Here is a 13,047-nt window from a genome sequence, read left to right as displayed (position 1 = left end):
AGAGACAACCATTAAGTCTGTTTTCAATGCTCATTCCTCCACCTGAAACCCGGAGAAGTGGGAACGACCACCCGACAATCCAGGTGTGCGTGGCACGTGGAACAAACCCCAATATGCTGCATGATGGCCACGTGTTCCTCAGATGCGAATCGCCAGGGGCACCTGTGTAATAACGCAGTGCCGCCCCTGTACCTATAAATACACACCTCACAGTAGTCATTATCTCTTCTTCCACTCTCGCACGAACCCTAGCGCCACCGCTAGCCCTCAACGACGCCGGCGACGAAGCGCTTCACTGCCGCAACCTCTCCGACGCCGTCTTCACGCCGACCGCGGACATCGCCTTCTCCGCCGTCGCCGTAGGTGTCCTCCATCGCCAAGTTAGGGCACGGACGATCGAACTGCTCGGCCTCCTCTTCCACTCCGTCTAGCAGTTCTTCATGTGGTAAATAAAACCTCCTTTTTATGGCCTCTTTGATCCTATAGCTTTATCACTTTCTACCACAAGCAGTTTCTGTTCACACAAGTTGGATCTCTTTCATACTGCATCTCATATCATGCCTAGTATATTCACTTATGCCTCACAAAGTAGTTAGATTCCTCACTTGTACTAATCCATGGATTCGTACAAATCTGGAACCAACTCCTTATCTATGAGTGAATGTCTACGCACAATGAGGTCAATGTCTTCTAAACTTATTTATCTTCAAAATCTTCTGAGAATGCATATGACCTCTTCCCCTTCCCTCGCACCTTAATGCTGTCATAGGTACATGTCCGTGGGAGAATCCCTTGGTTCTCATAGTCTGCATTCATTTGCAGAATTCTTACAGCATCACATAAATTCTCCCAAAGCCAGTTCCTGTTTGTCCAGCAAGCAAAAACCTTTGAAGCCTCTGAACGTATTGAAGCCTTTCAGATTAAGGTTCATGGCTTCAGAAAAATCAACAAGGAAGGGTGGCAGAAAGCGTCGAGGAGAAACATCAAGAGATTTGCCCGATGACCTCTCAGAGCTGTACAAGACAGATCCTGAAGAGGATTACAATCAGCGCAAGACGCGAATCCAATGGATTCGACGCTATTGGGCAGAACAGTGGTTCAAATACAGATTTGTGACCAAGGAATATGCTGAAAAGAATGCCATCAAGCGACCATGGGGAGACATCCTCTACAAAAATCTTCAACCCAGGACCAGAGATGAAGCCATTGAACAAGGCTTCTATCCCTGCATGGTCCGTGGACCACAGCCTGCGGATGCTGACCCATCGTCCCTGCTATGGTGTCGTGACGACATTCTGTTCAAGCGCAACTTCCAGTTTACCCAAAACTCAGCAAAGCAGAACAAGAAGACATTGGGACTGGACTTCAACCCTGGTCCTTCTACTCCAAGGGCTGACAGCACACGTGATGCAGAACCCAATGTCGTCAGTCCTTTCTACAACCTTGAAGGTCTCATCACCCATATCTTGGTTCAAGGGACAGCCGTGGATGAGCCTGCAGATGACGCTGAATCAGATGAAGCGCCTGCAGCGCCGAAGCCAAAGAAGCAGCCTAAAGCTTCAAAGCCTGCCTCTGCTCCAAAAATCTCATGGGCGAAGCCACTGGCAACTGCACCTCCTGAAGACAGTGTGCAGTCTAAAGATTTGTCACGCATCTCCAAGCCCCAGAAGGTCAAGATGCCTCTGCCACACACCGTCCAAGAGCTAACAGCTGCTGCCATTCTGCGCAATGATGCCATTGATCTGTCAAGTGATGAAGATCTTGCAGATGACGCTCTTGAGCAACTCATCAAGAGCAAAGAAGAAGCAGAAATCTTCAATGATCTACCTCTCTTTGATGTAACAATCATCCACAACTTCATTGATGAGTGGTTTGACACGCCAAACATCAGCTTCGAAGATCTGCAACTTCCCATTGGCCTCAGTGTCGCCTTCTATGGCGCCATTGCTTCAGAGCTAGCCCTCGCTCAGCGCATCGTTGAACTGAAGCAAAAGATTGATTATGAAAAGGCTCAGTTCAAGAAGCATATGGCCAAGCTCAGCGTGCAAGAGGTGAAGAACTTCAAGATTATGCTGCACGAGCTCAAGGAAGCCTTTCTCAAGAAACGTGCAGAAGCTCAGGGTTCTCGTGAGCGCATGCAGGTTCTGGCTGACAGATGTGTGCAAGCCTACAATGAGGCTGAGAAGCGCAAGGCCCTTGGGCGTCCTAGCATCGACCCCCGGATGGCTGCAAAGAAGAAGAAGAAGCCCGCTACGGCTGAACCCGACGCACCAAGGCATGAAGTAGATTCAATTGTCTTCCCAACTAGCATGACTGGTTCGAAGCCAAAGGCCCGGTCAACCGCTTCAGAGCTGAAGAAGACGAGGACTGCTGAGGTTGAAGCCAGGAAGAGGAAACATCCTGAAGCCTCTGCTACTACCCCCTCCAAGAAGAAGAGGAAGACCAGAAAAGAACGGGCTGCTCCCATAGAGCCCTTGATTGTTGAACTCATTTCCATGGTTCGTCCTGACGCTGAACGCCAACTGACAATCCATGAGCCTGCTTTCACAGAGGCTCATAAAGCTGAAGACTTTCCAGCAGCTGATCCCATCGCTGCTGACGACATTGGTCACCATGACCATGTAGAAGATGGTACAGTCCTTCCTCAGCCCGAGCACAGTGAACTCATCAGCATTGGTCGTCCTCTGACGCCAATTGCTCAGGGTGCTTCATGGGCTGATCGCCCACAAGAGGAAGAAGACTTTGAGGCCCAGCCAACTCCAACTACACAGGCATCGCCTGCGTTGCGCAGGCTTCGCAAAGGACCAAGGCCTCTAGTCTTTGCGTCTGAAGCTGAAGCTGCTGAAGACATTCCGTCTGCATCAGCCGATGAAGAAGAAGTCCCACAAGTTGCTACTCCCATGTCCCACCAAGAAGCGGTTCTCGAGGAGAACGTGATTGTGACCGACCCTACAGCTCGTCAAGTGGAGGTTGAAAATCTTGAGGCTGCCACCACCAACACCAATGAAGCCACTAACGTTGTCATGGCTGAAGCTAATGTGGAGCCCTCACCAACAAAAGCACCAGAAGCCAGCGAATCCACTAATCCCACTGCTTCTGTTCATGCGCCTGCTACCGGTCCTCAGTTCGACTATCATGTTGAGCACAGGCCTCAGGTACAGAAGCCAATCCCAAGATTGCCCAGGTTCCCAGGTCCTGCATCAGCACCTAGATCCTTCAATATCAATGGCTTCAGAGCAGACAACACATTCTTCAATAGCTCCAGGAACCCCTACTCAAGAGAAAGAATATCATCTGATCGGTTCTGGAGCTATCCGCAGCGAAGCTATTACTCCTGCATTCTATACAATCAAGGTCGCATCTTCCCCCACAAGCGTCTTGACATTGAAGCAATAGCTGGTCTGCCCTGTCTGGAAGAAGCTCTGGATTGCTTCAAAGAGGCTGGATTGCTGCCGTTCGTCACTGACCAAGAGCATTGGAATGAAGAGTTGCTGCTCCAATTCTATGCCACACTTCACATCCGCGGGTATAAGAGAAATCCGAAGACTTGGGTCGTGGAGTGGATGACAGGAAATGTTCATCATGAAGCCAAAGCCTTTGACATCATTGAGCTCACTGGTCTACCCACTCACGGCGATCTCTACGAATCTGGCTGTCAACTTCATAGTGAAGCTGTGGAGAGCATCTTTCAGAAGCCTGAACCGAACATGAGTCAGATGCTCAGTATGATGAAGCCATTACCCCAAGATGCTGCATATCCCAAAGAGTTCTTTGTTGAAGACCTAGAGTATCTGCTAAGGACTATTTATCACATCATAAGGCGAACTCTCTGGCCCATCAAAGGGCACTCTCCACATGCCAAGCTGGAAGGTGCAATGAAGACTTTGGTCTTCTATATTCTTCATGGAAAATGCTTCAATGCACAGGACTTCTTCATTCGCCAACTTGCTGCATCAGGCTCTGATCTGTTTGGCTTGAAGTTCTATGCCCCATGGGTAATGTGGCTGATCAAACTTCACTCTGCTATCTCATATCAGCCATCTGCTCGCAATCATCGGATTTTTCTGCCTGATGTGGATATGTCTATTGAAGCCATCTATCCCGAGCCTGCCAAGGAACCTCTAAGTCTTCAGAATGCAGAGCATCAAAGTTTTTCTTAGAACATTGAAGGAGTTGAAGCAGTCACTCGGGTGTATCCTTTGGCTGGCACAACACGTCCACCGCATCCTGCTCTCACTGAAGCCACTGACAGTACAACTGCCCCTCGACCCAAGAAGCGCACTCGTGTTCTCAATGACCGAGAGCTTCTTGTGGCTCTTCATCAGAAACAGGATAGGCATCATGACTGGCTGAAGCGTCAAATGCAAAGCCTCTTGGTGGATGTTAATCGCATTCGCAATCTTGCCACCAAGAATGCCTTTGTTGCTCATGAAACCTCTCGACGCACATGGAAAGGGCTGACGCTGATGTGTTCTGAAGATGATCTTCAAGAGGATGGCTTCTCTGAGCGCTTCAAGTTTGACTCCACACCTCCTCGAAGGGCAGTGTTGCGACGAACTCCATCTCTTGAAGACTCTGAGTTCTCTTCCTCTGCTGCCACTGTAAATGCTAGAGTGATCGAGGATGACGACGATGCTACTTCACCACCACCTCCTTCAGCACGCTTCGACACTGCTCCAAGCTCCTCTGCACCGCCGAACACCACCGACGACCCTGCTGCTTCACGTACTCTTCATGGGAACGAGTAGAGACTCTATGTCTTCAAACCTTTTTGGTCCTTACTGACAAAAGGGGGAGAAGCATATGAGTTTAATAGTCTTCAAGCGGGTCCATATGGGCGGGTGCTTTATATTTTGCTTCGTGTTTACAACTCTCGTTTTGATACATTTGGTTCTTTGAGTTGTAACACTTAAACTCGATGGCCGTCTGCTACTTATTTGCCATTTTGTGATGCGATGATAAATTCCGCATGTGCGACGATAAATTCCGCACTTAGATCATTTTGTAGACGTCCATTTTCCATTATGCATGTCATTATCTTCACATACCTTCACATGCATAGTGGATTGTCATCATAAGTTGAAGAGGATCTCCACAAGCACAACCTGCCATGTGCATTTGCATTCCAAAAGCAAACTACTTATATGCACATCTTCAGGGGGAGCCCTTGCAACTTATGAAGACAATTCCTTATCCTTTACAATTTCACATATTATATTCCCCGTTGAAAACTTCAACTAGTTTGTCATCAATCACCAAAAAGGGGGAGATTGTAAGTGCATCTAGTGCCACCCCTAGTTGGTTTTGGAGTATTGACGACAAACCTAGTTGAGGGACAAATGTGTTTGTGAGAATTGCAGGATAACACAGGTAGAAGTCCCCCATTGATTCGGTTTTCCTACCAGAGATGACCCCTAAAAATGTATGAAGACATTGAAGTCAAAGGTGGTATATGAAGACATTCACATTGAAGACTATGACAAGAGAAGACATCGCATGAAGCCTATGGAGCTCGAAGACTTAAATCTTTCGTAGTTCTTTTTCTTCTTTGTTGAGTCATAGGAACCACCATACTGTTAAGTGGGGTCCAAGAGAACCAGTCAGAATGACTGAAGTGATGCCTAACCAAAACCTATGTCTTCGAGTGAAGACTATGAGAGCGAATCTTGTCCAGAGTCGGACAAGTCAGCTTTGCTTGTAGCCCAAGTAAAGTTGCCGTGTGAGTTTGAAATCTGACCGTTGGAACACGTGTCAGTTCCTTAGTGACCCAGGGTCATTTCGGACAAATCAGGTCGGGTTGCCCAGTGGCTATAAATAGCCCACCCCTAACCAAAAATGGTTGGCTGCTCAGAGTTAGTATACGGCTTTTGTCGTTTGAGAGCAACCCACCTCGAAGCCTTTGAGAGAGAATTCCTTGCGAGGATAAAGCCCTAACCACCCAGAGCCAAAGAGAATTAGGCATTACTTAAGTCTTCTTGTCTGTGTGATCTGAAGACTTATTACACTTGAGGACTGTGAATCCTACAGCCGGTTAGGCGTCGCGTTCTGAGCATCCAAGAGACATTGTGGATTGTCGGTGAACGAAGTCTGTGAAGGTTTGGGAGTCTACCTTGAAGACTTACCAGAGTGATTGGGCGAGGTCTGTGTGACCTTAGCTCAAGGGGAATACGGTGAGGACTGGGTGTCCTGAGCTGCGTGTTCAGGACTGGGTGTCCGGGACTGTGTGTCCTCAGGTTTAAATACCTAGCCGCCCTAACCAGACGTACAGTGTCACAACAACTGGAACTGGTCCAACACATCATTGTCTTCAACGAGTCACTGGTTTCATCCTTCCCTTCTCTTTACGTACTGTTACTCCTTGTGAAGTCATTGTATGATTGCACTATCTTTTATCTTCACTGAGTGACTGTGTGTTCTATTTGGCTTCATAATATCTTCCTACCTGATCCTTACTACATTGCTGCTATTAGTCATTGTGCTTTCACTCTATTGAATACTTGACTATGGCTTGCCTAGTGTAGTCTACCTTCCGCTGTAGGGTAATAGGTTTATTTCTATCATTTGTCTTCATAACTTCCACGTTTTGAAGACTTTCATAAAAATCGCCTATTCACCCCCTTCTAGTCGATATAACGCACTTTCAGATGTATGTTGTCATCCCTCTAGTGGTGTCATGTGAACGTCGACTACATGACACTTCACCATTATTTGGGCCTAGAGGGAGGCATTGGGAAGTAATAAGTAGATGATGGGTTGCTAGAGTGACAGAAGTTTAAACCCTAGTTTATGCGTTGCTTCGTAAGGGGCTGATTTGGATCCATATGTTTCATGCTATGGTTAGGTTTACCTTAATACTTCTATTGTAGTTGCGGATGCTTGCAATGGGGGTTAATCATAAGTGGGATGTTTGTCCAAGTAAGGACAGCACCCAAGCACCGGTCCACCCACATATCAAATTATCAAAGTACCGAACGTGAATCATATGAACATGATGAAAACTAACTTGACGATAATTCCCATGTGTCCTCGAGAGCGCTTTACTTCATATAAGAGTTTGTCCAGACTTGTCCTTTGCTACAAAAAGGATTGGGCCATCTTGCTGCACCTTATTTACTTTTATTACTTTCTACCCGTTACAAATTACCTTATCACAAAACTATCTGTTACCGATAATTTCAGTGCTTGCAGATACTACCTTGCTGAAAACTGCTTATCATTTCCTTCTGCTCCTCGTTGGGTTCGACACTCTTACTTATCGAAAAGGCTACGATAGATCCCCTACACTTGTGGGTCATCACCGTCATACCAAAAAAGCAATGCCAAATCCATAAATCCTCGGATGCTACGGCCTCTAGAACAATTGTTGCATCAGGATACTTGCCACAATACATTCCTTACCATGCCTTGGGGCAATTTTTCCAAGTCCAATGCATACAATCAATGCTACCTAGCATGCCGGGCCAACCTCTCCTCTCACTGGATGCCATCAATTTCTTTGTGTCATCTTCGTTGGGTGCCCGAAAATACCCAGGACCAAAGACACGGGTAATCACTTTTGCAAATCTACGCACAGACTCAATTGTAGTATCTTCACCAATGCGAAGGTACTCATCGTCATATTCAGCCGGGACGTTATATGCAATCACCCGCACAGCTGCGGAGATTTTTTGATATGCACTAAATCCCTTTAAGCCTGCAACATTTCTTCTTTGAGTGAAATACCGGCAATTTGCCTCGCAAGCTTGAACAATTTTCACAAAGAGGGATCGGCGCATTCGATACCTTCTCCGGAAGAGGTGCGGTCAATATGTAGGATTCTCCGCAAAGTAGTCTTGCATCAACATCTCATTCCCAAGATGATGATTTCGAGGAATGCAAAGACGCCCGACGGTCGATCCTCGCCTCCTCTTCCAGTTCTCATCTTCGTGCTCCTTCACGGCAAGTGCCATGACTAATGTATGTTGCCGAAAGTTCGCAAGCATGGTCTCAACATCCGAGTCGTCCAATCGGACGAATCGAAGAGCAATAACTTCTCGCACGGGCTCAACTCCATCTACATGCGTACCGACGCGTCAATCAACTATACAGCTCGCAAAATTCACAAAAAACAGACTAACCGGTGGCGGGTGATCCCGGGCGGCGACGAGGGGGCGGGCTCGACGGTGGCCGATCCCCGGCAGCGGCAGCGAGGAGGGGCGGCTCCTCTCGCCGGATTCGAGGGGCCGGTGCAGCGGCTTGGCGAGGGAGGGTGTGGGGCGGCCCCGTGGCGCGATTCCGCCCGCAGATGTGGCCGGAATCGCCGGCGGCGGACGCGCGGAAGCAAGGGCGGTCGGCGGCAGAAGGAGAGAGGGAAAGGCGCGCGGGCTAAAATGTCCCTCCCGCCAACTGCTTCTCTGTGATGCAGGGCACCGCAGCCGCGAGGGGGAAACCCGCGTTTTCCCCGGTTGAGGTCGGGATTTTGCCGTGCCCCTCAAAAAATTTTGCAGGCCGGGGCGGGATGCGGGGTCTGATCGGACAGGTTTTTCGCCCCTACCCGCATTTTGGCGGTTATTATGCGTGTCGGGGGCGGATGCGGGGTCTGCTAGAGTGCTCTTATGAAATATATGTCAAAAAAAATTTCAAAATGTAAAAAAATCGAGAAAAAAATACTGCGTGTACATCCGGACATTATATGTGTGTGCATAAAGTTTCGGTGAAAAAAGACATTTTTTGTGGCATGAACAACAAAAACAAAAAATGCCTTGTGAATAGTTGTAATCAGGCATAAAAATTTGTCTTTTTTACACAAGCCACAAAGAATGTCCTTTTTTATCGAAACTTTGTGCATGCACATATAATGTCCGAATTTACACGTGGGATTTTTCCTCATAATTTTTTAACTTTTCAAAATGTATATTTTCACAATGGGTGCATATACATTTATGAGCCAAAGCCAATTTCCATAGTAATGTAGTCTTCAAGCTGAAAGTAACACATCATTTCAAGAATATAATATGATATCTTAGCTGTGCCAAAAGTATAGTTTAATGAAAAATATCATGGGCACGACAAAAATAAGCTACAAGGAGGATGGTCGAGAGAGAATGTTTCAACATTGAACATTTACATATAGACATATATAATGGCGTGCCTTACATGGAAACAAGACAGTATAGGCAATTTGAAATACATGAACATGTTGCAAGCATCTTGTGGAGGCTTGACATTATATTAATCTTAAAGGACGACTATAGTGCAGAAAATTATGAATGGGCGGTCAACACTTAAAGATAATTAATGGTGAAAAAATATTTGCAAAGACAAGAGATAAGAGGAAGATTAAAGTCAGAGAGTAATACCTAAGTTTATGTTTTATCAAGACGAACCAGTAAAAACAATGATAGCATATTCACTAAGAAATAATGCATTTAATCCACATATTTCTATTTCTTCTAAAACCCGGCCATGTTTTTTCCAAGAAAACATTGACAAAATATTATTTTTTTGGAGCTCCCATAGCTCAGCCAACTTAGAAATTTTTTTCCCGCTCAAACATAGATGGCCATTCAATGAAGATTTTTTTTTCATATCTTATATGCTTTAGTGAAGCTCAGTCTACAGATTAGATAATTTCTTTGTGTGACTTAAAAATAGTTAGTTATTTTTCACTCGACTGAGAAATTACAGAGTTATTTTTTTATGGCATGTCGATTGTGGTGGGGAATTAAGGTCGGCAATGTGCGCAGATATGTACTATAAAAGAACACTAGAAACTGTTACAATATATGAAGTAAATCCAGACTTGCAAACGTGCAGGTCACTGATCTAGTTATCCAAACAATAACATAATTCATGCTCTGACTTGAACAATTGTCCTTGACAATAAAACAATGTAAAAAGTGGCACACCACTGTGCATACTTTATTGTGAAACGCAAACACAGTAATTGTACTGTGTGATAATTTGATGACATAGATCTTATTTGAAGGAGGCATATGCCATATATATGTCAAGCCTTGATCTTGAATCTAAGCATGGTCCTGATTCTTCACTTCTCCAGCAACATCTGAATTTTTTTTAGTAAAATCAAAAGGTAATTAAGTAGAGTAATAAAAAAAAGCCATTTCATGTTACCTTCATCCTGCATGCTTGCTGCATCTGCAGAAGGAGCATTGATCTTCTTAGCCATTTCTTCTTCTACAAGAACATAAAGTGGTAAGAAATATCAATAGTTTTTTTTTTGGAAAATGAATTAGCTGCTCGTTACTCATGTAGTCATGTGGCAGTGTACATCGTTTGGTACACAATACATACCATTTTCCAAGTTGCTTGCAGCATATCCAACTTCATCGTTGTCGTTTTCTTCTTCTGCAAAAAATGGACATTTTTTTAGCGGAAGCATAGGTTAATAAAACCAATTGCCTGGTGCATCAACAAGAAGTATGCTGTGTTACTTTCTTGTAACCTGGTCTCAGTTTACAATATTCCACAAGGGGTTCATGTTCAGCTGATTAATTTTATTATTAATTATCGGAGGGAAGTTGACCATTAGCAAAATTGGACTTTGTTGAGGTAAATTCTAGTCAGCATGGGGTTCCAACTTGAGCATGTTTTACCAAAAATTAAGACATATATCTGTTGAATCTGTACAGATTGGGCAAAAAACATATGGCATAATGTAGTTTGGTACAAACTGATTAAGCAACTGACACATGATGGTATCTTTTGCACTTTTGACACATGAATAAGATCGAACATGTCACCACTATCTTTAGAGATTGACCCATCATACACTTATGAGCAACTATTTTGTATATATTCCATCATCAGATAAAATTAGATCCTATGCTAAGAACTGGAACGAAGGGTTGATTATTTGGGTGTGAGAATTAACAAGGGCCGATGATCACATCATAGGGTAAAACATCAATTTTCCCTTCTTTTCAAGAGTAATACTCGTAGATCTTATAAAAAATATGTATGGATAAAGTACCTCCTTTCATGGTGCTTGCAACATCCCCAGTCTCTTTAAGTTCTTTTCCTTTTGACGGAAACTTTTTAAGTTCTTCTATGCCAACAAATAAGAATCATCAGCCAAACTGTTTTTCTTCTTCTAAACACTAGTGTTATTCCTACAACAGGATACAATCCAATTTACATACCTTGTTCCAAATTGAGTGAATCACTAGCAGTGTCCTTTCCAACATACTCAGGGATTGCTGGACCAAAAGGCATACAACATTGGAATACATATATATCAGGAACTAGCTACTTTACTAATTCCATTGTAAGACAAATAGTTTCACTTAATAGGTCATCAAAAGGTTAATCTCACCAGGGATTTTTGTGTAAGGCCTCATAGGTAATGATCCACATGAGCCGTCTTCCTACAAATATGATTAATTATGAAAACCATGTTACAAACTAGTTTGCTTCTGTAGTTTGTCTTTGAAAATACCAGAAACATTTTAATCGAGGGGTTAATGATAAAATAATCCATGTAAACAATGTGTTCGAACCTTCCTGATATTCAGAGGCTTCGGAAAAGCAGGTTCGTCCTTGTCACCAAGTCCAAAAGCCCTTGCCACTCCCTCTATTGATCGGTACATCTGATTATTGTATGTATCAAAATATGTCTGAAACAATCGCAAACAAAATTTCAGCCTAGAATATTATCTTGTGAGACATAATTAAATTATTCATCAAAATCATATAAGCAGCCAGTCGACACTTTTGTGCAGATCTATTGCAAACCCAGCAAGTCTCTTCAAAGGTATTGTTATACAAATAACATAGTCTGATTTATTTTTTCTGGAGAAGTACATATAGAAGAGGCAGTTTAAGTATCGCCAGTCCTAAGGAACAATTTGGTCTAACAAACAAGCTTCACGCAACAATACATTAACAAGAAGTTATTACAATACGTCTACGGAAAATTGAAGATTACTTTACCCTATTGGATCAGATCCAATATTGTTTAAACAGAAATAACAGAAGGTTGTAGGAAGGAGAAACCTTGTAAATAGTTCCTGTACCCCGTCTATACTCTGTAACAGTAAACCATGAAGGTAAATTTTTCTGTTCAATACAAGCCTTCCTTCCCATGATCAAGGTCTGGAGCTTATCAACGGAGGATTGGAGATCTGGGGTATCTAACAATGACCTTGTTAGTCTGCCTCCAATGGATCAGAATATATATAGCTGAGCGCTATGTGCGTATATTTATAGAAGATCATTGAATATATCAAAAGAAATATTGTCCAATGAAACCTGATTAATATTGCATTACTTTTTGCCTAGGAAATGTACGATAAGATCTATATCTCACGGATTAATTAATGCCATTAATGTGCTGGAATAAATGTCCTAGCTGGATAATAATCATTACTTTGTATAGTTCACATTGTATTCTAGATTACCCTGTTAATGTGGATACCTAGTAGTATACTCTTTAGGTAAGATGTAATCTGTTGCTTGGTTCTTTCCCTCGGAGATGAGGGTGCCCAAGATCAGGCGAGCCACTCCAACGCATTCGGGAGACCATAGCAAGCAGGACATACGTGTGTACATATCCAATCATTTGATGTAGTTCAAGGGTGGATCTAATGAGCGGCTCAAAATCGAACAAGATTGGTGGCGGTGGGGATGCAATTAATCAAACTTTTGCGGTGATTTGGTATGCCTCATAGTCGACCTAGGATGTTCCATGCTAGCCGTTAACACTACTCCTGCTTTGTGCACACCCCTCCACCGTCAATACAAGTTCATAACGGGCTTGACGTGCGCCTCAAGAAACCCGAGTCATCCTAATATTGTCACCACCAACACTAGTGTCGTCGAGCACTTGGGTGGCACGGTGGACCCATGTAACTTGCTTTGAAATATCTTAAATATAGTATATGAACATATTTAAAATAATAAAATAGTATATATAATACCACATGGTAGTATATGAGACATGTGGGGTAACTACCACCGGGTGGTAGAATGGATTTTCCCTATATATATATATATATATATATATATATGAACATATTTAAAATAATAAAATAGTATATATAATACCAC

At 43.7% G+C, this 13,047-nt stretch overlaps 1 protein-coding gene across 1 annotated transcript; it reads right to left on the bottom strand.

The window, feature by feature from the left end:
* Positions 1-9,840: 9,840 nt before the first annotated feature.
* Positions 9,841-12,127, bottom strand: LOC119318190. The gene is made up of 8 exons (XM_037592706.1): positions 11,995-12,127; positions 11,499-11,615; positions 11,315-11,366; positions 11,142-11,198; positions 10,973-11,047; positions 10,294-10,347; positions 10,114-10,176; positions 9,841-10,045 (listed from the first exon to the last, which is right to left on the bottom strand). Exons 1-8 carry the CDS (start codon positions 12,082-12,084, stop codon positions 10,008-10,010), a joined length of 546 nt encoding a protein of 181 aa, XP_037448603.1. The 5' UTR covers positions 12,085-12,127; the 3' UTR covers positions 9,841-10,007.
* Positions 12,128-13,047: the final 920 nt, after the last annotated feature.

This window comes from Triticum dicoccoides, chromosome 6A (genome assembly GCF_002162155.2).
Source record: "Triticum dicoccoides isolate Atlit2015 ecotype Zavitan chromosome 6A, WEW_v2.0, whole genome shotgun sequence".
Taxonomy (NCBI): Eukaryota; Viridiplantae; Streptophyta; class Magnoliopsida; order Poales; family Poaceae; genus Triticum; species Triticum dicoccoides.
The sequence above is the reverse complement of the archived record's forward strand: the minus strand, read 5'-3'. Positions and strand labels throughout refer to the sequence as shown.